The sequence below is a fragment of the Poecilia formosa genome, unplaced genomic scaffold (assembly GCF_000485575.1).
Source record: "Poecilia formosa unplaced genomic scaffold, Poecilia_formosa-5.1.2 Scaffold412, whole genome shotgun sequence".
Classification (NCBI taxonomy): Eukaryota; Metazoa; Chordata; class Actinopteri; order Cyprinodontiformes; family Poeciliidae; genus Poecilia; species Poecilia formosa.
Window position 1 is genome coordinate 100,296 of NW_006800351.1, and position 25,056 is coordinate 125,351.

Consider the following 25,056-nt stretch of genomic DNA (forward strand, 5'->3'; position numbering starts at 1 on the left):
CATATTTTGACTTTTCTATGTTTTTTCTAGAGAATTTCTGAGCTTAATCTCTAAATTTCTGAGTTTTTATCTGCAGTGGCCGCGCCGTCATTCTGCAGTAAGAGCAGCTTTGTGACTAAACTCTTGATGACTTGCAGCATCTCTCTCTTCTCGTCCCGTCCAGGTTCTGATCGTGAGCGTTCTGGCCTGCATCAGGATGTACAGCCGGTACCGGCGGGCGCGACCTCTGACCCGGGAGGTTCTGGCCAGAGACCCGTACTCGCTCCGCGGCGTGCGGAAGCTAATCGACGGCTGCGCCTTCCGGATCTACGGCCACTGGGTGAAGAAGGGCGAGCAGCAGAACCGGGCCGCTCTGTTCCAGAACACGGCCAAGATCGTCCTGCTGGGCCTGGAGGACTTTGAGACGTAGAGCCGCTGTAAAAGCTGAGCCGTTGCTTTTAGTTTGTTTTTATTTAACTGTGTGCATGTTGCTGCCACGTCGTGTTACTGTCTAATTCTGACATGTGCAATTCAGGGATCAGGAAGTGCGACGCCTGAACGCATCGCTGCGACTTCAAGATGCATGTGTTGATATTCCTTATCTTGTCGATCCAAGATTGTGAGTGAAATGTTTTTTTCTGCGATGCACTTCGTATGGGAGGACACGTTGCACAATAATTTCCATAAGTACACTGTGTATATTTAGACTTTGACCTGCAGAAGGAAATTGGAAATGAAAACATTCAGATGTTATTTTTACAGCCTCGTTATTTTAACGCTCAGACTCTCCAGAGTTGGGTGTCGGTACTGTAGGTTACTGTAGTTCTGATTCAGGCATTCCTCAACAACGTAACCACTCACTGATGGTAAAAGCCAGCAGCAGCATTCCCGACTCTTTGCTTTGATCATTTCCATTTAAAGTGCCTGCTTCAGGATTGTACTGTATGTGAATTCAAATGTTTTACTGACAATAAAACAGATGGTTAAGTAGTTTAATTGAACGTTGGCTGTTCTGGTTATTTTTTGCCTTTCTTGCCGGATTTGGCGGACTGGGCTTTGCTGCTCTGCTCGAACACCGTCTCTTTGATGCGCTGGTCCAGCTGCTTGGACACCTGCTCCATCTGCTCCTTGACCTCCTGCTCCACCAGGGCCTTCAGGTCCACGGAGGCTGGAGGACGACACACAGTGATCATGCTGTAAACACAGACGGCCATTTTGATAGCCGCCTGATAAAACATCTCTAAGAAACCTTAAAATTATAGATGCTATCTGTAAACTTACATTTAATTAATAGTTTATTAGATTAAAACTGGTTCCCATCACAGTGGGGTAGCAACTAGTTACATTTACTTGAGTCACTTATTTTTGTCATTTTGGTCATTAAAATACCAACATTTCCACTTAACTTTATACTTTGATATTAACTTTATATTTAATATTTTTAAATATTAAATGATTGACTAATAACGTCATTTTGAACCTTTTAATGTTGTAGTTTGACCGCCATCCAGCAGAGGGCGCCGCTGGTCATCCCTACGCGGAACCATTTGAAACAAAGATGGCGGCCAGACCGGAACGGCCACCGGTCCGAACAGAGTCCCGTGTTGGATGTTAAATACCTTTTATGCGGTTCTGTTTTGAAATCTAAACAGTAGATAAACTCCACAGGGAACAACCAAGGAAAATTATAACAGGATGTCAATAAAAACGGGAGATTTTGAGGATTGTAATGAGTTAAATCATTCATGGAGCGAAGTTTTAATATTCCTTCAACAACAACAGACGGTACTTCTGTATGAAGGTCCGTCTGTATTACAGTTAATCATCCCACATGATTAACACATTTTACTCGTTTCATCTTCTATTTTTCTATTGAGCAACTGACAATGTTCCTGTTTTTCTAAATATAGAGAGTTTAATAATGTGAGAAAACCACAAATTTCTGCTTATTCAGGAAGTATTTAATGCAACTGACAAAAAATGTTAACATTTAATTTGTTTTTTTATTATTCATGTTATGAAAAATTTTGCCTTTATGTTGTTAAAATATGGTCGACCCTCTCGACTGAAGAAAAAAACTCCGGTTTTTAAGAAAATTGCCACTTATCAATTTATTGTTTGTTGATTGATAAGAATCCACAAAGGTCTGAAAATCTGCCAGCAGATTATTTCCCTTATAACATGAAAATTTTCCTTAGAAGTACTAATTTTTCATAAATATTAAGGAATTACTGACTCAAAACAAGTTCATATTTCTTATTGAAAAGTTATTTGTAAGTTAGTTTTGTTTTATTCCAAGTGTACTGAGATATTTGCACTAGAAACTGAAACTACTTGATAAGATTTAGTTTCACAAATCTTCACCAGAATTTGTAGTAAACTGTAAAAGTCATGTTACCTTCTGCAGTTTCTTCCTCCATGGCCGAAGTTTTCTGTGTCTCAGAAGAATCGTCCCCTGTTTTGGATGAAAAGTTTTTTATTATTTCGTCTCCAGTTTTGATGCAGGTTAAACAGAGAAACTGTCACCTTGTTCAGCGGACTCGTCTGCAGCCAGCCCCTCTCCTCCCTTCCCAGAATAAGTTAAAAACAAGTCAAGTTTTACCTGTTGGGAGATTTAAAAAGGAGAAAATAATTCAGTCCCAACTTTACTCCACATATTGTCACACGAATGAATCACAGAAAAGAAATTATAAATCCCAAACTTCTTTTAAAATGTGTAAGTAAGAATATTTTAATATTTATTTGTTCTAAAAAAAAAAGGGACACACCAAATTTGTAGAAAAACAATATTTATTTTGCTAGATTTATTTGCTAGAAAATTTCTACATTTCAAAAAGCAAATGAAGTTTCTTCTCAAAGATTTTCTAGATAATTTGTGACTTTTTAAACTCAGAATTTCTATATTTTTGGGGAAAAGTTCTGAGATTAATCTCAAAATTTCAACATTTTTGTTAGCAAATTTTTTGACTTTTCAATCTCAAAAAGTTCCATGTTTTTCCTTAGATTTGAGTTTTTCTAGCATATTTGTGACTTTTCTCTGAATTTTCCTTGTTTTTTGAAATAAATCTCAAAATTTTTGTTTTTGGTGTTTTTGCTGGTAATTTTTTACTTTACATGTTTTGTTTTGTTTTTTAAAAGAAAATCTTAGTTTTTTCTAGCAGATTTTCAACTTTTCAAACTCAGAAATTTTCATGTTTTTTTCTAAAACAATCTGAGATTTTTTGGCAAAAATGTACTGTTTTTTTCTACCTACAATGGCCCTAATCTGCCATTGAACAGGGCAGATTTTTCTCCATATTGGGTGAAAATCTTGAAAGTTTCCCAACTAAAACAGACCTTTGGGATTTTCCATGCTCCCGTTCTCCCATTGGAAGAAGCTGGGCTGAACGGACGTTACCTGCGGGGTGAATATGTACTTGTAGAGTCTGTCGTGCCGCAGGTAATGGTCCTGGATGTAATTTAAAACGCAGTTGACCTCATCCAGGCTGAACAGCTTGACGCTGAAGGGAGGTCTCTGGTGGAAGAGAGACGAGCGCATGAGGAGGCGACGCGGCGGTGAGATAAAAGTTCAGCTGCGACTAAAACAGGCCAGTTGGTGACACACACCCTGACCGAGTGACACAGCAGGAGGTCGTTGCAGTACTTGAAACACTGCTCAGAGTTGTTGAGAGGAGTTTCTGCAAAATGAAGAAGAATATTTCCCTTTACTTAAAACTAATCTAAAACCTCATCAGACCGAAATATAAAGTTAAGTGGAAATTACAATAATTCATATAAGTTACAAAAAATAAAATCATGCAAAATAAATTTTTTCTAGATCTGTTACTTTCAATAAAAAACTGATTAAACTTTAACAGAAACTGCAGGTGTGAGTCTGTCTGGTGAATTTCTGGTTAAAACATTTTAGCTTTTTATTCAGTGGGTAGAAAATCCAGAAATTTCACTCCAGTAAGAGTAAAAATACTTCATAATAAAATTACTCAAGTAAAAGTAAAAAGTACAGCGTGGTAAAAATACTTCTAAAAGTACATTTTTCAACAAAAGTTACTCCAGTAAATGTTACTCATTACTACCCAACTCTGGTTATAAGACAGATAAATGGTTTTCCTGTAAGATAAGTTGTCTCTCGCCTTTAGCACGTTTAGCAACGTACAAGGATGACTGACAGCGCTAAGCTCCGCCTCCTGGCTCTGATTGGTTGTTTTTGGTGTATTTCTTCAGAGAGGAAGTGGATTGGAGCGATCTTTTCACAGATTATCTGACTCATCACAAACCGTCACGATATGGAGACACTTCTAACCAATACAACATATTTTAAAATAAAAGTTACAAACTGCACTATTTTCAGTGGATATTTAACCTAAAATATGCAGTACAGTGTATGTAATGCTTCATAATAAAAACAGCTGAGCTTTGCTCACCTATGTTGGCCTCATGGATGGATTTGATGATGGAAACCAGTGCAGACGTCTGCGCCTTACTGAAGCCCTGCTGCCTGCAGAAAAGCACCGTTTGGACGTACAGCTCTAGCAGGACTGCTTTCTTTGGCTCTGGGAGGTCGACAGCCAACACGCTGCACAGGGCACTGCCACAGACCAGAGGGAGAGCCGGTTAGAACATGGAGCCTCTCAGGCATGCAGGAGCCAAAGGACCGAAAACAGAAACACCTTTCCAGATCAGGAACCGACTGGATTTGGTCAATGACCTCCATGTCGTGGAAGCTGATGTCTGTCCTGGGAAGAACAAATCCCGGGTTAAAACCTGACGTTGGGCGATTTTTGGTGTAGATAAACAAAAATGCAATGAGATGTCACCATAGCAACAACTTTGCTGTCAGGTCCCGAGGTACCTATGGAGAACAGGAATCTGTTTTTATTACCTGGGAAAATTAAACTAAGCTAAAAATAATCATGGAGAAACACAGTGTCTCTGCTTATTTCTATATGCATTGCATCATATTTTAGGTATTTTGGGGCCCTACTTTAACTTGTAGGTTTTTTTTAAATCATTTTTGATGAAAAAACTCAATTAAAACAAAAGAACTAAATAATAATTAAAAATAAACGTACAATTAAGATAATAAAGCAGCAGCCAGCTGGCTACGTGAGGAGCTTACCTTAATACTAGTGTCCATTTTATTTCTTTAGGTAACAAACTGCAACAATTCAGAACTAAAAACAAAAAAAAACCTGTTAAATACTTATTTGCTTATAAACTTAAAGTGACCGTTTAAGATGTCAAAAAACGAAACACAGGGTTTGGTAAATGTTAAATATTAGGTTTAGAGGATCTAAAACAGACTGCAAAGCGACTGGCACGCATCTGTTTGAGTCAGTGGTAACCTAGCAACGGCGCTAAATCAGCTTCCGGTTTCCGGTAACTAAAACTGTTCCCCCAAAATATTAGCATGGAAAGAAATAACAGTATAGTTTTATGTAAGTAGACACACAAAGAAATTATGAATAAACACGACGAGGAACAAACATATCCACCACAGAGACCACCGTGCTCACTGCTGCTAGCAATTTGAGTCCGTGGTAACCTAGCAACAACGGCCAGCCAGTTTCCGGTCTAGCCTAACTAAAAACTGTTCCCCCAAAATATTAGCATGAGAAAAATTAACATCATAGTTTCATTTAAGTAAATAATGAATAAACACGATGAGGACGTAATATCCACCACAAAGATCACCATGCTAATAACTGTTAGCCGTCTGAATAAATAAAAATATTTTTTTATTGGCGCCCCAGACAATGTTCAAAGGGGTGGCCAGACCAGGTCAGGAAAAATGCTAACGTAAACAATAAAAACATATTTTAAAGAATCAATAAAGCAGAACGTGTATGAAACCAGTGGTGGCCCCAAGGGATGGCCAGGCGGGGGCCATGGCCAAAACGGGTAAAATGAGAATCATGTTTAGTTAATGGAAAGGTCATTACATAATCACCACACAGAGTGAAATATTTCCAGGCTTTATATCTTGTAACTTTGGTGATTTTGGCTTACAAAGAATGAAAATATTCAGAGTCTCTGAAAGCTGAGTGGAAGGAAAAATGTGAGATAAGTGAAGGATAAATGCTGTGTTTAAAAGATTTTGAAGCACAATCCAGGCACGATCATCAATCACAATCCAGGATCATCAGAAAACATAACATCCAGAACCAGAATTCAGGGATGAGTCTGAACTCTGGAGGAGCTGCACAGATCCACAGCTCAGGTGGAACAGTCTGTCTGCACGACTATTACCTGTAGAATCCACTAATCTGGCTTTTATGGAAGAGTGACGAGAAAAAAAAGAAGCATAAGAGTTTAAATTGCAGTTAAAAAGAAAAAAACCAAGGCAGAGAGAACCTGTCTGCATGGCGGTGGCAGAATCATGATGTGGGAATGCTTTAGATCAGCAGATCCCAAAAAATCTCATTAAATATAAAATGCAAAAATTCATTTATTGAATTTTTGTTATTTATTTATTATTTACTTTTTTATTATATTTATTATTTACTTTTTTCTCCCTTTTATTTAGTTTGACCTGCTCAAAAATGAACAAAACTTTTATGGAATCTGTAAATCGCTGAAAACATAAAAAAGGCTTTTGTTTTTCCTTTTTTCATCAAAAAAGAAAAACAGATAATTGCCACAAGTTTCTGGTTCAATTCTTTTCTATTTTGCTGGCCAAGTTTTTTTACTATGATCAACTTGTCATAAGTGGATGAAAAAAATAATTCTTAGGGCCACAAATGGCCCCTAGACCACAGTTTGGACACCAACTTAAACTGGATTTTTAAACTCAGAATCCAGTTTAAATTAGTAAACCTCAGGTAGAAACATGCACATGAGTTTCGTTTCTAATGACCTTTATTACACTTTAAAATACCAAAGTATTTTATTTGATAAAAGCAGAAATTTGACTCTCTTTGGTTTCGCAGTAAAAACATCTCATGTTTTCACAGGTCACTGATTATTTTTTCTCTCTTACTACCATTTGTTATCAGGCAGATGTTCCTTTAAAATCCTTGTTATCAGTGTGATAGCAAAGCGCTTCATGTCATCCAGACGCGTCATATCAGAGTTTCACCACCACAGATGAAGACGTTTTTTAAAAAACTCCTGCTATCAGATGTTGCAGAGCCGCTCGGTGCCGAAGATCAACACATCTCTGGTTGCGCAACATAAATATTTCCATCAGCGCTGCAGGCCAGGAGTCGAGCTGCTAATTAATAAAAACAGGTTGTAGTTCTGCTGCGGCGAGGCCAGATGAGATGTTTCTGACAACCCAACCCAAACGCAGCAGAGATGACTGTTATCGCTTTGACCTTTGACCTCACAGCAGCAGAATGCGTTCAGCTCTTCTGAAAGCTGCTGTCAGGTTTTTATTTTCCTCCAGATGGTCGTTCTGAATCGTTTGGTTGTTTTCATGCAGTCGGTCTCATCGAACGCTGCAGCTGAAGATCTACAGAATCAGAGGCGCTAAAGGAAGCCGTGGGCCTCGGGGGTTTTTATCTGAGCATCGCAGCAGCAGCAGCAGCAGCAGCGCCGCAGCGCCCAGCCCTGCTGCTGCTGCTGCTGCAGCGTTGCACAACAGCTCCTCTGTTCCTGCTGCAGCAGCCACCGAGGGGCCGACAACACCCAAACTGAGGGAAACGGAAAAATATTTTGATTATTTTTACGGTTTAAAAAGCTGCAGACAATAAGAGAAGATCTGAAAGTTCATCTTTGTAGTCAGATCAGAGTTAGGAAGAGCAGCCAATCACTTCACTGAAGTAAAAATAAAAAGGTAAAAAGTTCTGAGTAACCGATCAAATGATCAATCATCTCATATTTAAAAATGATCATCAGACAGACCAAACTATACAGGATGTTTGGTATTTTAATGACCAAAATGACAATAATGGTTACTAATGGTAATCTCTGGTTGCGCAACATTTATATTTACTTGAATAGCGTTTTAAAGCACAGCGTAGTTATTTTTACTACGCTGTGCTTTATTTGATTAATTTTATTATAAAATCTAAATTTATTGTGAAGTTTAAATGTATATTTATCAATATAAATTTTTATTTTTATATATCTATATGCTAACTTCGGGCTCTTGGGGGCCGTCTGGTGATGTGGAGGCCCTAAGCAGCTGTTTAACTCGCATATGCTTTGGGCCGGCTCTGATGAGCCTGACTCATAAACGCAGATCTATTCAGGCTAATTCTATGATTTACTATTTATTTTCAATTTATAATTCATAATTAGATTTTCTGAAGCATTTTCTGGTGTTTATGTTTCAGGTAAACTTAATGTTTTTGTTCTATTTATTTCCATTGGCTGTTATTCTGACTGAACAGATTAAAGTTGATTTTCCATGTTTCAGCGCTGAACTCCTGCAGTTATCAAATAAATGTATGATTCAGTTCATCTGTTTGTGCTTAAAAAAAGAAAAGTTTTAAGTCACTTCAGCTGCTGTTTTTTTATCGATCGGCCGATAGTAAACCTCAGATATCGGTATCGGTATCAGAAGTGAAAACAGCAGATCGGTGCGTTCTGAAACAAAGTTACGTTTTCTAGCAGAAAATCAGTTTCTGTGATTAAACCTGTTAAATTTTTACAGTTTCCTCCAGTGGAAAGTGAAACGACGCTCAGCGCTGGCTGTTTGCTTCTTCAGATGGTAACATCTATCGTGACACGTTTCGTTTCATCTCTGCATGTTTATCAGCGCAGTGATCAAAACCAGCCTCACCACATGGTGAGTATGGCATGAAACCGTCCGTACAGTCCCACCAACAGAAGCATCCACGATTCACAAGCATTCATCTAATGGGAGAAACCCAGCAGCCTGGATGTTCACTGATGAAGTCAGGCTTTGCTGCTAAACCTGAGGCTCATTTTACACTTCAGCTGCTTTTAGAATAAAACAACAAAACAAACAACATCCTCTTTGAGTGAAGCAGGCGATTGGTGAGAAACGGATCCGCCTCTTTCTGTTTGCTTTAAAGCTGCTGCTGCAAACCTCAGAGAGCGCAGAGATCTCAGCCGGCGGCGGCACAGCGGCTGATGATGATGATGATGATGATGATGGAGCGCCGGCCTCCTCTGAGGATGAAGCTGCTGATCCTGACTCTCCTCCGCTCCACCTGGTTGCTAGGAGACCCGGCTGCAGGTTTCACTCTGTTTACTACCAACAGAAAAACTTCATTAGCTTCAGCAGATCAAAGTTTTAAAGCTTTAAAAATTAGATTTCATGTTTTATGAGAAACTAATGAACTGTTTTCTGCTAAAAACACAAATTTTAAAAAGTATTTCTGATCTAGTTTCTAAGTATCTTCAATAAGACAAAATGGAGAAATATTAGTTAGTTTTAAGTCAGTAATTCCTCAGTAATAGCTCCAGTTCCACTGGCAGATAATTACACTTTAAAAATGTTTTTCCACTGTAAAAAATGAAATAATCTGCCAGTGGAACTGGAACCTTTTGATCAGTTCTAAGTAATTACTGATTTAAAATGCTTTTAGCTTAATTTTTTTAATATTTCACACACTAAATGTACTTAAAAAAGCATTAATATGCGCATTGGAGGCCGTTTCAGAAGCTAACACTCAGCTTCCTTATCAGCACTGCAAAAACACAAAGTCTTACCACATAATGTTAGTCTAGTATCTACTGCAAACATCTCAGCACAATAAAAATAAACAAAATAAACTTACAAGTAGCTTTTCAGTAAGATACAGGAGCTTGTTTAGAGTTAATAATTCTTTAATATTGATTATAAAAAGTTCTGGTTCCACTGGCAGATTATTTCACTTTTAAGATTATATATTTTCCATATTATAAATGAAATAACCTGCAAGCAAAACCAGTCATTTTTATCAATATTAACAAACTATTGACTTAAAACAAGCTCCCGTTTGTTGAAAATGTAACGTAATTTTGTCGTATTTCAGGCGCACTGAGATGCGTCCACTGAACTAAACCAGAGTTTGTTTTTACAGTGCGTTTTACTGGGGGGAAAAGCACGAATCCTGAACTTTGAAACTTTCTGTAATGTTTTGTTCCAATCAGATAAAACAAGCTGCTTTAACTGGTGAAACTTCATTTTTTTAATTATTTTTGTTTTATTTCAAGATATTTGCACCAGAAATTAGGCCAAATATTCTTGGATTAATTTATTTTTTTGCACTTTAGCTGTTGTTTCCTCTTCAAATGAAGAGAATCTTAGTAAAAACTGAAACGGTGGCTGTAAAGGCCCCTGGGGGCTTTGATAGTTTGATCTTGTATTATTTTTTCTGAGCAGTGGCTGTGAACGTCTCGGCGTCTGACTTTTCACACGTCTGACGCCTCGGTCAGGCAGAATAAAACACTTTGGTCTATTTCAGACAAATATAACAACGCGCAGCTGAAACAAAAACAAACTCAACCCAGAAATTATTAATAAATCGCTCGGTTACAACGGCTCTAAAATCCTCTCAGCGTTTCTGTGTCTGACGTCAGAAACTGAAACAAACAGAAGATGAGAAGAAAATGGTGATAAAATCATGTTTCTGGTATTTTACTGAAGTTTTAGCACCATTTGAAAAAGTATTTACTGGATTTATTTTGTTTTTGTCACTTCAAATCAACAACCCAACTCTGACTGAGTTTCAGACCATAAAAAAATAACCTGAGTGACTAAAAACAGCAGATTCACAGCAGACTGTGTCGTTAAGTCATGACCTCTGACCTATGCTGAGGCATTAGGCCTGCAGAGCTTCAGATGTTGCTTAAAGATCTGAAACATGAGGCAAAAAAGCTTAAAACAAAAGAAATTAAAGAAATGGAGCGAAAACTTTACTTCCTGTTCGTCAATTTCAGCAACATTGAACCGAGTTATAAAAGCTAAAATCCACTTAAAACTTCCTCTGAAAACACTTCTAAATGTAATATTTTAAACACCAACATCAATCAATCAATCAATCAATCAAATTTTATTTGTATAGCACATTTCAGCAGCAAGGCATTTCAAAGTGCTTTACATAATTAAAATAAAAACAGCATGTAATAAACAGTGAGAAAGAGATTTTGAAAAAAAAAAAGATAAAAACATTAAAACCCTTTTAGGACTTCAGTTAAACGTCGTTTAACTGGGACGTTTTCCGGGGGGCTTTACATCATTAAAACGTAAACAGTGAGAAAGAGAAATAAAAAGAAATTAATAAATAGAAAACATTGAAGACATCAAACCCACTCTAACCCTAATTTAGCCATAAGCAACTCTAACCAGGTGGGTTTTAAGTTGAGATTTAAAGGCTCTCAGTGTTTCAGCTGTTTTACAGTTTTCTGGAAGTTTGTTCCAAATCTGTGGTGCATAGAAACTGAATGCTGCTTCTCCTCGTTTGGTTCTGGTTCATGCCTGAACACGCATTAATACGCACAGCAGAAGTCATGTTAGCGCTGAAGCTAATATTTATCGTCTTCCTTATATTCGCTCTCTGCACTGAAAACCACTAAATCTTACCAAGTAATTCTAGTTCAGTTTCTTGTGTAAATATCTTCATACAAATAAAATAATTTAAATTACAGATAACTTTTCATCTTGAGTCAATAATTCCTTAGTATTGATGAAAAAATAACTAGCTGTGAATGTGTGTAAATATACATTAGTAGGAAACTAATTATAACTTGTCTTATTTTAGTTGTGGAGTTTTGTTTACTAAATATAATAATAATAAAAAAGATACTTTGCAGGCAATATTCGCTTTTATTGTTTGTTTTGTTCTTCCTCTCAAATATTATTAATTATTTAGTAAGATATTTACTTATTTTTCAAGTAAAATGCTTTTTTGTTTTCCTTTTTTTCTTCTATAGAAAACTTTTGATGCAATTTTAAGTCCAAACAAATTATTTAATTTCAAATTAAACCTCCAAATGACAGCAGATTATGGGATCTCTGTGACAGATTAAATTCAAACATTAAAAATCATAAATCAGCATTTTTACCTGCTGAAAACTGCTTGTTTATTTTAAGATAATGAAAGGAGAATAAACTCAGGAACGTTCCAGAAATGTCTGGATGGGATTAAGATCACTGAGATTAACTGAAACTGATCAAAATTCACATCTGTCATCTTTTCCAGACACAGATTATAATCTGGATTGTGTGAACAATTATCTGTTCACCCTCAACTGTTCCCTGAACGCCTCACCAGCAGCCAGCAACCAAACCTACTGGCTGAAAGTCATCAGCGATTTGGACCAGTAAGGCGGATTAACGCCAAACAGCCTGTTGCCCATAGCAACGGCGGCCATTACATTTTGGTTTCTTCTCCACAGGACAGAGTATAAATGTCTGCTGAAAAACACGACAGCTGGCTTCTTCTGTTCGCTCGACAGATCCCTGATTCCCTACAACGAAACGGAAAAATTTTCAGACGATGAACATTTTGAGATTTCTTTGTGTAAAAACCACAATGAGATCTGTGAGTTACTGAAGGAAGATTATGAGCCGGAGTTACACAGTAAGTCGGGATTATTTTAACTAATTTTATCACAACACCAAACCTTTTCGATTTTACTGGCGTCGTTTATGGCAGAGCAACACAAAGCAGAACAGAAATATACGACGCCGTATTAGAGACACTGAAGACAGATTTTTTGGGAGTCAATTTCTCCCAAAAAATCTCTGAAAATTTTAGATTAATCTCAGATATCTTATAGAAAAAAGGTGAAAATTCCTGAACTCCAAAAGTGGAAACTACAAGAAAAAAAACACTGGAAATTTCTGAGTTTATTTCCACTAAAATTCTGAGGCCAAAGTCTGAATTTTATGAGAAGAAAACTCAAAATTAATCTCAGAAACCTTATAGAAAAAAATATATATTTTTGAGTTTGAAAAGTTGAACATTTGTCAGAAAAAAAAATCAGAAACTTTCAAGAAAAAAAAACATTGAAACCTTTAAGTCTGAAAAGTTGATCATTTGCACAAAAGAAAAATGTGAAATTTCAATGTTTCAAAAGTTTTTGATTCTCTAGTTTTTTTTCCAGAAAATTTCTGAGATTAACCTAAAAATTTTCTCAGATGTTTTTTACTTTTGGGACTCAGAAACTCATCAAATGATAAAAATGATTTTAAAAAATCTCCTATTAAACATCATTTCTATCATTTTTTTTGGCTTAAATTATTAATTCACATCTTTTAATGCATTTATAAAAAGGCTTAAGTGGTTGAATGAAAAATCTCCAGAATGTACCAATTTTTTATCCAATTAATCAATTAATTGTCAGAATAATTGGTAGAATAATCATTATTGGCTGTCCTAAGTGAAAGGTCAACATGCTGCTCTACCTGTGACAGCTCAGGTAAAACCTGCTCTGTTTCCTCCGTCAGTCAAGCCCAGCGCCCCCTGCTGCCTGGAGGTCAGCCACAACGCCACCCGACTCCGCTTCACCTGGAAAAGCACCTATGAGCGTTTCTCTAGAATGGGGCTGAGAGAAAACCTGATGTATCAGCTGCAGATCCACAAGATGGCCGACAAACACCGGGTGAGATCATCATCATCTGGGCCTAAAATCAATCAGCCATTATTAGTTATTAATTACTGAGACAATGCATCAATAACAATATATATCACGATAGACACATGATCAATATCAATAGAAAATATGTCTGATAGAATATTTAATACATAGAACATTCCAGGTTGGTACATCAACTAACTCACTCGCTCTTTGGTTGCCTAGCAACAACCTGCTGGGTAATAAGCAGTTTCAAGTTCCCCCAAACTTCGGTTACCTAGCAACAACCTGCTGGGTAAGAAGCAGTTTCAAGTTCCCCCAAATTTCGTTTACCTAGCAACGACCTGCTGAGTAACTGGAGCAGTTTCAAATTCCCCTCTTTGCCTCATAACTGCTAAAAAATGAAAAGCAAAATGGAGGGAAAACTGGATAATACAGCAAAGTTCATCAGTATTTCTGATAATTAAAACAAAAAAAACCAAATAAATAATTATTGATAAACTGATATGAAACACTAATATCGCGATACGTTTTTCAGCCATATCGTCCAATAACCCGAAGAAAAAGTTAAACTCGTCGTAGTTTCAGATTGTAAGTATGGCAACACAAGAATCAAACAATGAAGATTATTCTTTACAACACACATTTCCTTTAAAACTTAAATTTTAAACAATTCAACATATTTTAATGAAGCTTTTCTGAAAAAAAAATCATATTTAATAATAATCTGATTCTCAATAAAGTTTTACAGCTGTAATCTGTGTCCAGTGTTGATGTACAGAACCCCGTTGGGTCCAAACGTTTCCTCCAGGTTTTATTTATCCTCTCATTTCGATGAAATCTGATGTTTTGGATCTGCAGGTTGACTGGATTCTTCTCGCCTGCTTGTTTTTTAGCTAGAAGCTCGTAACATCACCATCAGCAGCGTCAGCACAACGCACTCTGTGGAAGACGAGCACTTTGAGCCCAGCACCGAGTACGCTGCACAAGTGCGGTCTAGTCCAAACCAGGTTCACTACCAGGGCCAGTGGAGCGACTGGTCCTCTGTGGTTCAGTGGAGGATGGAGCCGGCCGCTGATGGTCAGATTAAATGAAGACCGTAGAGCAGAAACGTTCCTGTTGGTTGGTTTTTATGGGTTTTCTTGTGTTCCTGCAGCTTTTAAGGAAAACGAATTCATTTTCAACCTGCCTTTGACATTCGGCCTGTTATGTGCTCTGGTGGTTCTGGTGCTGGTTTGTTACGGTTCAGTCAGAAAGTAAGGCTCTCCTCATTCTGAATTACTAAAAATTTTATTTTTTAAAATCGTTTATGAAGACATTTTTCTAAAAACGGAACATTTTGACCCAGGTGGAAGCGCAGCACCTTCATCCCGACTCCTGCTCCGTATTTCCACAGTCTGTACAAAGACTGCCAGGGAGACTTTAAGGTAATCCAGAGCCTGCAGCCACCGCCGATAAACTGTTTCTGCTGCTTGTTTCAGTTCCTTTTAATGGTAAAATTGTCTTTTAAGTATCTTTGCTCTGTGGATAATTCATCCAATTAATTGTGATTAATCGATTATTCAAATACTTGCTATTTAAAGTAAAGATAAAAGACAACATAATAAAAGTCGTAATTAAGCCAAAACTCGATAAAAATATAGATTTTGGATTTAACATGAATTAATGTTCAGTCCAGATCTTTTCTCATGTTGATGTCAGAAGAATCATTTCATCCTTAAACGAGCAAGAACTCATTAGAGGAATGCTGTTATTTTATTTTAGGCAATGTTTATTTTCTTATTTAAAAAGGGAAATAAATTATTTATTTGGGTTTTTAAATTTATTTTTAGTATTCTACAAAGTAAGCTTAAGCCATTAAATAAAGAATTTGCATAATGTGCCAATTAATCAGCAGAATAATAGAAAAAAATAACCTATTATTATGACTATTTGATTAGTCATCAGAATAATTAGAAGAATAATTGATTGTTCTGACATTAATCAATCAATCATCAGAATATTTGTAAGAATAATCAATTTATCTGAATAACTGAAAGAATAAGCTATTATTCTGGTGAGCAATTTTTAGAACAATAGACTAATCTTTAGAATAACAAATTATTCTGACGATTAATCGATTAATCAGAATTTAAAAAAAATTAATCGAGCTCCTTACCGTCCGGCAGAGCTGGGTGCTCACGCAGGAAAACGCGGCCGACGTGCTGAAACCAGAGGAGGCGCTGCAGGTCGACAGCCTGGTGGAATGCATGCCGGTCCAGGACTTCCAGTTCGACCAGTACCCGGCCCAGTTCCAGCAGCACTTCATGGAGAACCGGGCCTACAGCAACATGTCGTCATCAGTGGACGTCCTGAGCATGCGGGAGTCGGTCTGCGGCTGCGCGGCCCCGCTGCTGGACCAGCGCCTGTCGGCGCGCAGCCTGAGCGGCTACTGCCGGTCCTGCAGCCCGGCGCAGGACTCCGGCTGCTGGCTCTGCAGCGACACCTCCCTGGAGAAGGAGTCGTCCTGGTACTGCAACGAGTACTGCACTCTCAGCTGCCTGCAACAGGCCGGCTGCGCCGCGGCGGGTTGCCATGGAGACCTGAAGGCCCAACCGCGCTTCTCCGACGCTGGGATGGAGGGATAAACCCAACAGTTATGAGCTCCATAAGCAAAACCCTGAAAAATATTCACTTCAGCTTTATGGCATCCTGTGGTGCATTCACTCATAACCAGACCTGCAGCTGCAGCTGAGCGCCTGCAGGGGGCGACTCCAGGTAGTCACTGTAAAAACGCTTCAGTCCGGTCAAAATGACTGCAGAGCAACTCTTAGTTCTCAAAGATTCTCAATTAGCTTTACATATGGACTTTGACTAGGCTGTTCTGATACATATTCAAAGTGGGGCGCAGGGCCATTTACAACCCAGGACTGATATCTTACGGCCCCCACTGCTGACTACGATTCAAAAATAAATTAGGACAAAACTATGATTTTTAAATTAAAATCTGCTTGGATACAACAGAAAGCGATTGTAATTTCTTTCTGTTGTCATGGTGATTAGGATCACGTCTACTAAATTTAATTGAGTTTATTTACCTACCACCGATTCACAACAAATGTAGTCTCAAGGTGCTTTAGAAAAAAAAAATTCATACATGTTTGAGAAATCCATTAATCTCCATGGCAACCATTCAGCTGTTCAAAACGCCTGGGAGGACCTAGCCCCGCCTTTAAATCGCAGCTCCTCCCCTACTCAGATCCTTCAGACTAGCTCAACATAGGAGCTGCTGCTCAGAACAACGCTGGTAGAAACATTAATAGAGGAGCCATTTTGGGATGACTTCCTGAAGGCAGAGCTTCAGAAAGAGAAGTTCTTAAAGAGACAGAGGCCCAAATTCCAGGTGTTAAATTAGGAAGTCAATTTTCTTGAGTTATATTTGATATATAAACCCTTTTTTATAACTTAAACAGTTAATTATGCTGTAAAATGACACTATATATCTAGAAAACACATGGCACTGCCCCTTTAATAACTGAAATAAAACAATTCAAATGGGAGAGTAGTAGAAGAAAGTCAGGAAAGAAAGTAAGAAATATGGCCGCTCCTTGGCTCAGCAGCAGTAAGTTGTGGCAGAAACATATTTTAGATATAAAATGTTTCAAGCAGGACCTGAAACTCTAACCTGAACAAATTAAGTTACGTTTGTTGAAAGTGAAGCAAAAAAGTTTGTATGCACCAACACAAACGTCTACATGGGCGCCGCCATGTTGGAAACCCGACTTTGTTAATCGGAACGCCGTTACCATGGTGACCACATTTGTACCCAGCATTAGCTCTAGCCATCTTCCCATCCACTCAGCATGATGCTGCCACCACGTTTCACTGCTGATTTTTTCAGGATGGAAAGGAAAACAAAGTTTATGGTTTTAATGAGGTAAAATAAAAACATTTAAGCTTCTTTAGGGATTTGTAAAGCTACTCTACAAGTTTTATTTTATTTCATGTATTCTCACAGCTTTTGTACTGTATAATTTTATGGCACTGATAAAATTGATTGCTTGAATAAAGTAATAAACAACTTGAAGGTTTTATAGAAAGTTTTATTAAGCAAACACATACATGAACAAAGCACCATATAACCTTAAAGTACAGAAGTAAGCCTACCTGCCTCAGTTACTGCGGCCATTTTTACGTATCCCATAGCAACACTCTGAATAACAAAAAGCCAAGGCAGCAGATCTATCGTATATTACAGCATGCTGAATAGAAAAACCTGGGAAAGAAAATTAGACTGGACCATCTAGAGACACTAGTGGGATACAACAGTATAAAAGTGCCATTCATTATACAGCAGATCAAATACTGACAATGAAATAAGCAGATTTTTACATTAAATTTATGGAAAACAAAATAAAGGAAGAGACCCTTTAAAAGAGCAAAAAAAATTAAAATAAAACAAAACAAAAAAAGAAAGACTTTTACTTCCATGAACATGGATGACAGACGGCTCGCGTGGAGTTGATGGAGAAACCGAAGCTGCGTCCCTTGCACCACATAAGACAACGTTTAAAAAGAAACGAGCGTCCCCTCCCGGCGCCGCGCCGCCCGGCGGGTCAGAACCAAACGGACAGGCGAAGGGAGAACAGATGGCACAGAATGTGGAGTTTAAATACGAGTCTGTAAGCGAGTCCCGGTGTGAGAGGGGCACATTCATGGAGGCCGGGCGGGGGGGCGCTTCTCCTTAAACCCGTTCCTTCAGCCGCAGCGGGCCGGGCCGGGCCGGCGCCTCTTACGACGGAGAGTACTTCTTGGCCTGTGCTCGAACTCTTTTCTCATATTCTACTCTGTTTTGGCTGAAACGAAAGAAATTACAGAGAAAATCAATCAGAATTACGTTTAATTTGATCGTCCTGGACAATAAGTCAATAATAATCAATAATATATATGGTGATAGAAACAAGATCAATATCAGTAGATAAAGCATCTAATGTAATATTCAAAATGTAGAATATTCCAGGCTGGTGGAATCAACCCACTCGCTCCCTCTCTGGTTGCCTGGCAACCTGCTGGGTAATAGGCAGTTTCAAGTTCCCCCAAATCTCTGTTACCTAGCAACTACCTGCCTAACTGGGCCTGAATCAGTTTCAAGTTCCCCCACTTTGCCTCAAAACTTTAAAAATAAAAACAGCTTGGAGTATTTAAGATATTTAACACAAAAACTAATCAATAATTATTGATATCGGCTGATATGACAGGCTAATATCATGATACGTTTGTCCTGCACAGTTCAAGCACTTTTATCATTTCCTGATTGGATCAGAACATTTCATAAAGTTTCTAAGTTCAAAGTCTTTTCCTGTATTTTCAAGGTGAATTTTTCTAACTTCATTTCGGAAATAAACACGACAAAAATTAAACGTTGAAGTATTTTAAATCTAGTTTATACTGCAAACATCTGTTCACTTAATTTAGACAAAACTAACTGATAAGTAACTTTTCCGTAACAAACAGGAGCTAAAAATCATAATAATAATAATATTGATGAAAAAAGTAACTAGTTATAAGTGAAATAATCTGCCAGAACAAAAACATTCTAATTTATTAAAAAGAAAAAATGAACCAGATTATATTCGGAGATCCAGAACAGAACCGGAGTCCTACCAGCCCGAACCAAAGAAGTCATCTGGACTCCAGATGAGGGGTGTCCAAAGTGTAGTCCAGGGGCCATTTGTGGCCCTTGAAATTATTTTGTTTGGCCGTTGACCACAAGTCAAGAGTGGTAAAAAAAAAAAAGGCCAACAAAATAGAAAAGAATGGATGACCAAAAAATCTGCCGCAATAAATTCTACTGATAATAAAATGTCCCAGAAGTTATTCTGATAAATAATAATGTTTTGAAACCATTTTCCAGCAACATAATGATAATAATGCAAGAAGACATTCTCACAGATCAATAAACTTTAAATTCTAATGAACATTTAACAGTGGAAGACATTTTAAATATGCAAAATAAATAAACAGAAACAACAAATAAAATGAATTATGAAGTCTCTGGGAACAGAGACTTAAACTAAACCTTGAGATCAAAACACTGGAAACCAGAGAACCTGAACCTTCAGAGCCACATAAAGACGGTTACAAAATCGGCCTTCTGACACCTGGAGAACATTTTAAGATTAAAGGTCTGAAACATCCAGAGAAACTCATCCATCCGTCGCATTTATTACTGCAACAGCGTCGGTACAGGTCTGACTAAAATAAACTAAATCCTCCAGCTGCAGCTGATCCAGAACGCTGCTGCTGGAGTTCTGACTAAAACCAGGAAGATGGAGACACCACCCGACTCTACGCCACCCGGTTCTACGCCACCCGATTCTACAGTCCTTCAGAGAACAGACTTTAAACTACAGCTGGTAGTTCATAAATCACTGAACGAATTAAAGATCAGCTGCTGCTGGATCAGCCGTCCAGACCTCTCAGGTCTGATGGTTCTGGTTCTGCTCTGCATCCAGAACCAGAACCAGAACCAAACATGGAGAAGCAGCATTCAGATTGTATGAGCCACAAATCTGGAACAAACTTCCAGTAAACAAACAGCTGAAACTCTGAGTTCCTATGAATCCAGACTAAACCCAGCTGGTTGGAGCTGCTTTTGATTCATAAACAGATTAGATTAATTTTAGTCTGGATTAGAACCTTTTCATTCATTTTGCTGCTGTAATCTGATGTTTGTTCATCCTGTTTTTATAATTTAAAGCACGTTGAGCTGCCTGGAGCTAAAACGATCCATAATAAAGGGTTCAGTGAAGTTCAGCTGCTCACCAGTAGATCGTGTACGCCTCTGCTTGGGCTGGATCCTGGATATTTGGCTCGTTTAGGAGTTCCTGGATACCTAATAAGATCTAAACAGCAGTAATAAACATTAATCGGTTTTAAATATTCAGGATGTTAATACTTATGTTTGTGGCAATAATCCTGACCTGCTTTATTGTGATGGCGGGTCTCCAGTCCTTGTCCTCCTCTAGAATGGATAGGCATACTGTCCCTGACGGGTAAACGTTGGGATGGAAGAGCGGCGGCTCAAATTTACCTGGCAGGAAAACAAAACGCTTTACTGCCAGCTGGAAACATTCAGCTCCGATCCTGCATGTTTAACAATCTCTTTCAGTTCAAAATGACTTTCGTTAAAAAGTGACTCAATGAAACCATAAAATAATTATAATAATCTCAGGATTATTACATCTCAAACTATTAAAAGCTAGAAAGTTACTTGAAAGAATATTTGATTACTAAAAGTATTTGCATCCCCAACTAAGATAATGAAAGCAAAACAGGAGAATCCAAATCTTCCAGACTCAAACCTATTCCAGATTATTTTGTTTAAAAAAGTATAAATTTAAAAAAAAAAAAAAAAAATTAAGTTTCTATGGCGATTTTCCATTTTAAATACCCAGAATGGAAACTATTTAAATTAACTTTCTGACTTTCTAGGAACCTTGGAATCTAATAATTGTTGAATTTTTTAAAATTCTGTTAATGATTTGCAAATAAAAACTGAAATTTGTCTGGATTTCAGTGCAAACAGCCGGGCGCGGTGCCGCTCTGCTGTTTGCTCTTCATCAGGGTCACGGCAGGTCGCAGGACTCACATTTTGGAGGCGATGACGGGTAATCGTCCTTGAACAACATCCGCAGTTTGAACAAACCTCCTTCCCACGGAGTCTGGGAAGAGACGGAGCCGTTAGTCAGCGCAGCAGGACGCGGGCGGCCATTTTTACAGCAGATTTAATCCATTTGGAAGCAGAAACATTCACTGATCTGCGTCTGATGATTGTTAGCCTCAAGTTTTAAATAAAAGAACGGTTTAATAATTCATGCAACCAACACAGGAGAGAAAAAAAAAGTTTTTCCTGTGGGAATTCTCTACCGAGTAACAACAACAGGAGAGTTTACCCCTTTTTTCCCAGGAATGGCACATTCCCAGTTCATGAGATTCATGGTTCCATCTGGGTTTTTTGTTGGAACGGCTACAAATCCCTGGAAAAAGAGAAATTAACCAGAATTAATACGAATCAGGACATGAAACTCAACAGGTGAGTTTTCTGAGAGGGACTTACAAACGGATGGTCCTTCCGCCATGCCTTGCGCTCCTGTGCAAGCCGGCTCAATGCAATGCCTGACATTTTTAGACTCCTGGAAAAACATGTAAAGAAACATTTATTAGCAACTTTAACAAGAGTAAAAAGTAGGAGCAGGGTGTAAAATTATCTCAAATTAATAAACAGATAACAAAAGAGCATTAAGTGAGGCTTTTCCAGGACATTAATGTGCTTTTATGAATCTTTTGAGTCTAATAGAACTGGAAAGGTTGTTCTCCTACATTTTATTCGGTTTCTTTAAACAAAATATACATTTTTCTCCTTGGAGAAAAAGAAATGAATCTACACTGGAACCGGCTCAATGGGAATACTGGTGCATCGTTAAAGTAAATACTGCTGGTTTAAGTGCTGAGTCTTAATTTTTATGCATTTAATTTATAACAAAAACATTAAACTACTTAAATATCTGATCACAGATCAGAGAAACTGTCTAAAGATTTATATGTTTTGATAAACATATTCCAATGGCTTTTAAAGTTCATTACTTGGTACATATTTACATCTGTGTGTCCATTTAGATGTTTTAATGACACCCGGACACATTTACAGTTTGATTTAATTTGTTGATAACCTGCCAGTCTGCTTTAAGGCCGTTCAAAACATTAAATTAGTATGCTCTGATGGCATGTCGCCATCTCTATAGCAACGGCGGTTAAATAAGATAAAGTAGCAACAAAATGTTAACAGTTACTCCAAAGAATCAGCACGCCGTCTACTAGCTTCATACAAAGCTTCACTGTTGTTAAAGTTAAAAACTGGCGGTTTTTTATTGGCTTTTAGGCTGAGAATGACCGAAAGCAGCGTTTTTATCAGACATGTCTGGAAAGCTAGCCAAGTTAGCCGGTGGTTAGACCTGAACCGGAAATGTTTTCCGCTAAGTTTGGAGCATAAAAACAGACAAAATACTTTGACTTTGGTGTACAGTTTGAGTTTTTAACTCACTGATTTGTGTTGTCCAGGTAAAGTTACCCTAAAACATTCACAAACTGACCGCCAATGCTAATTGATTAGCATGCTACCCTGTTAGCTTGATAAGCTAACTCATGTGCGCCAGAATTGTGCTACATCCAAACAGGCGCTGGCGCAGTTAGCGTCTGCCACGGCCTGATGCAGCACAAAAAATGCGCAACTGCACTTGATTTAGACCATTTAGGACGAGCGGAAAGTAATCACTGCCATCCACACGGCACAAAAACCCGTTTATAACCCCGTTTTGCTGGAAAAAAATAGGAAGAAAAGCACCGAGGATTTAAACATGTCGCAAAGCGTTAAAGAATAAAGACAAAGAGCTGAAAGGCGCACATTTATGCGTTACCAAACTAGCGATAATGGCGCAAAGTGAAGGGGGCGAAAATATCACGATACACGACAAAGAAGCGGAGATAAAAGCCATCTGGGTCGGTTCCTACCTCTCTCAGTACGGCTGCACTGGCTCTGCTAATTAAGCGAAATGAATTAATGGAGCTCGGATCCCGTTAAACCCGATAAAGTTTCCCTCCCGAAAAAATCCACCCGCTCCGAGTCGAGCCTCAAACAGCGACACCACGCAGTCATCCGCACCTCACTTCCGGTTTGGTTCAAATACTCCCTCCAGGAGCGCTTTCCTCCTCATTTGTTTTTTTTTAATTATCCAAACAGAGGACGACTAAAAAGCTGTTGCTTGTTCGCTCATATGTTTTGCGACAGTTTAATACATACATCAATACATAATGATTCATACCAACTTTAATTTTGTAGGTAAGAAAATGCCTAAGGGATTATATTTATTTTGTATTCGTTATGGTTGACGTACATTTGTAAAGTGTTCAACCTTTTATGTCGAGTAAAGGGTTTCATTCTGTTCAGTCAACAAAAAGGCGCAAAGTGTCTCTTTGATAGAGCTTGGAAGGTTTCTATCTTGTTCCGTGTGTCGTCTTTGATCCCAGACCGTTAAACTCCTCTAAAAGACAAACCAAAACATGTGGTGATGCGTTCACTATAAAAAGCACCTTTAACTTCTGAACGACGCATAATTTTAAATACCTACGTATTACAGAGTTTTAAATATGATTTTACATTTAAACAGGCATTTATTTCAGGCTACTATGGTATTAAAACGAATTTCAACGATATGACGCTAGAGGTCGCCATTTACCGCCGCAATATTAGTGATGAGTCACTGATTAACCACTTCATGCGTGAAATATGAGAACTCTCCTCGGGATTTTTTCATCCTGATGCAAATAAATAAATAAACTTTAAACAGTATTGCATGTATTTTTCACGGAATTATTCACATTTCCAGTGAGGTGAACAGTTTTAATATGAAATATATGATAAATTCATGATACCATAAACAATACTGTATATTGAGTGAAAATCTAAATTATGTGGCCTTACATTATAACATAAAAAAGGGACAAAGTGTGATAAAAAAAATTCAACTTCATCTTCATCACCATCTCCCACTGAATGGTGTATTTTAGCAATCTGCTTTTTCAAAAATAATACAAAAAGACACAAAAGAATAAAATGGGAATAATGAGTGAATGCGATGATAAACAAATCCAGCTAACAGTGGCTGTTTTAGACCAAATATACCAGGTTTTTTTATTTCATTTGGGCAGAGAACAAAAAAACAAAACTAGTTCAAAATGTTATTTTAAATATCAAGTGATCCAAAGAGCCATTTATGGTTCCAGATCCCTGATCGAGCAGATGGAAACTAATTTATCTCAATACAACTGAAGCTAAAAGTGCAACAGTTTAATTTTTAATAAGTTGGTAAAGCAAAACTGTAAAAATAAAAATAAATAAAATTGAAACAAATATTTGATCAAATTTGCAGAAGAACCTGAGAAAACAGAAGCAGTGATCAGAAGCATTTCCATTTTAAGGTCAGACAGTTCAAATTTTGTTCTCTAAGTATTTTAAAATGCAATTTAAAAATGGGTGCAGTTTGTTTTTTCAGTATTTGACTCCATTTCTGCATCAAGGTTTATGTCAACTAAATCTGATTTTTATTGAAACTGAAAAAAGATGCTAAAGATGCTTTTGGTTGATGTGTTTATAAACTGAAAAAGTTTACAAACCAAATTTTTGTTGCCACTTTGACCAACTGGCAACAAAAAATACCAAAAGAAAAAACATTAGATATAAGCTGCAGATGATTCTGAGAAATAAAAATACATAGACAGTAATAAATGACAACTTTTTTATTGGGTTTATTTATGCAAGACCATATAGATCCATCTTTAATCCCCTCATACTTAGTTTGTACATTAACATTGCATAAGATCATATAGAAGTGCTCCATGTAGTGATATGAGAACCATGATGGTTGATGCAGCGGTTAGCTGGAGGAAGAAATGACACATTCACTCCCACTGACTGGAATCGGTGACGGTCAGTCATGCATTACGGTGTCTGTGACTCCAATGCAAAACAAACTGGGCACTTAAAAATATTCAGCTACAGATTTGATA

At 37.7% G+C, this 25,056-nt stretch overlaps 3 protein-coding genes and 2 long non-coding RNA genes across 10 annotated transcripts; 2 read left to right on the top strand and 3 right to left on the bottom strand.

Moving 5' to 3' along the window:
- Window positions 1–616: 616 nt before the first annotated feature.
- Window positions 617–9,062, bottom strand: LOC103155082 (coiled-coil domain-containing protein 189-like). Of its 5 annotated transcripts, none has more exons than XM_007576615.2 (9): window positions 5,096–6,418; window positions 4,794–4,828; window positions 4,647–4,712; window positions 4,401–4,564; window positions 3,586–3,656; window positions 3,377–3,493; window positions 2,506–2,581; window positions 2,378–2,434; window positions 617–1,147 (listed from the first exon to the last, which is right to left on the bottom strand). In XM_007576615.2, the coding sequence occupies exons 1-9, from the start codon at window positions 5,111–5,113 to the stop codon at window positions 996–998; spliced, it is 756 nt and encodes a 251-aa protein (XP_007576677.2). In that variant the 5' UTR covers window positions 5,114–6,418; the 3' UTR covers window positions 617–995. The 5 variants fall into 5 exon arrangements, with proteins under 5 accessions (XP_007576677.2, XP_016518786.1, XP_016518785.1 ...); XM_016663300.1 differs by having other exon boundaries at window positions 4,647–4,707; window positions 5,429–6,416; XM_016663299.1 differs by having other exon boundaries at window positions 5,429–6,416.
- Window positions 9,019–17,879, top strand: LOC103155083 (interleukin-21 receptor). The gene is made up of 8 exons (XM_007576616.2): window positions 9,019–9,124; window positions 12,075–12,195; window positions 12,271–12,455; window positions 13,325–13,479; window positions 14,349–14,532; window positions 14,609–14,708; window positions 14,801–14,879; window positions 15,621–17,879. The coding sequence occupies exons 1-8, from the start codon at window positions 9,019–9,021 to the stop codon at window positions 16,077–16,079; spliced, it is 1,389 nt and encodes a 462-aa protein (XP_007576678.1). The 3' UTR covers window positions 16,080–17,879.
- LOC107833611 (uncharacterized) lies at window positions 12,189–15,695 on the bottom strand. Its single transcript, XR_001659375.1, has 3 exons — window positions 15,611–15,695; window positions 13,283–13,422; window positions 12,189–12,342 (listed from the first exon to the last, which is right to left on the bottom strand). It is a non-coding gene; the product is annotated as an uncharacterized LOC107833611 (long non-coding RNA).
- On the bottom strand, window positions 17,518–23,155 carry LOC103155084 (SUMO-conjugating enzyme UBC9-B). 2 transcript variants are annotated; one of them, XM_007576618.2, is made up of 7 exons: window positions 23,002–23,155; window positions 21,551–21,626; window positions 21,387–21,470; window positions 21,083–21,155; window positions 20,415–20,524; window positions 20,257–20,336; window positions 17,518–18,287 (listed from the first exon to the last, which is right to left on the bottom strand). In XM_007576618.2, exons 2-7 carry the CDS (start codon window positions 21,614–21,616, stop codon window positions 18,224–18,226), a joined length of 477 nt encoding a protein of 158 aa, XP_007576680.1. In that variant the 5' UTR covers window positions 21,617–21,626; window positions 23,002–23,155; the 3' UTR covers window positions 17,518–18,223. The 2 variants fall into 2 exon arrangements, with proteins under 2 accessions (XP_007576680.1, XP_007576679.1); XM_007576617.2 differs by lacking the exon at window positions 23,002–23,155 and adding an exon at window positions 22,895–22,960.
- On the top strand, window positions 18,269–19,227 carry LOC107833610 (uncharacterized). The gene is made up of 2 exons (XR_001659373.1): window positions 18,269–18,355; window positions 18,396–19,227. It is a non-coding gene; the product is annotated as an uncharacterized LOC107833610 (long non-coding RNA).
- Window positions 23,156–25,056: the final 1,901 nt, after the last annotated feature.

Coding starts and splice junctions, on each gene's coding strand:
- LOC103155082 (XM_007576615.2), bottom strand. Junction 3,657..4,400: donor CATCCATGAGGCCAACATAG/GTGAGCAAAGCT, acceptor TTCATTTTGCAG/AAACTCCTCTCAACAACTCT. Junction 3,494..3,585: donor TGCTGTGTCACTCGGTCAGG/GTGTGTGTCACC, acceptor CTCTTCCACCAG/AGACCTCCCTTCAGCGTCAA.
- LOC103155083 (XM_007576616.2), top strand. CDS start 9,019: ATGATGATGATGATGATGATGATGGAGCGCCGGCCTCCTCTGAGGATG. Junction 9,125..12,074: donor GCTAGGAGACCCGGCTGCAG/GTTTCACTCTGT, acceptor CATCTTTTCCAG/ACACAGATTATAATCTGGAT. Junction 12,456..13,324: donor TTATGAGCCGGAGTTACACA/GTAAGTCGGGAT, acceptor TTCCTCCGTCAG/TCAAGCCCAGCGCCCCCTGC.
- LOC103155084 (XM_007576617.2), bottom strand. Junction 21,471..21,550: donor GGCGGAAGGACCATCCGTTT/GTAAGTCCCTCT, acceptor CTCTTTTTCCAG/GGATTTGTAGCCGTTCCAAC. Junction 21,156..21,386: donor CCATTCCTGGGAAAAAAGGG/GTAAACTCTCCT, acceptor GTCTCTTCCCAG/ACTCCGTGGGAAGGAGGTTT.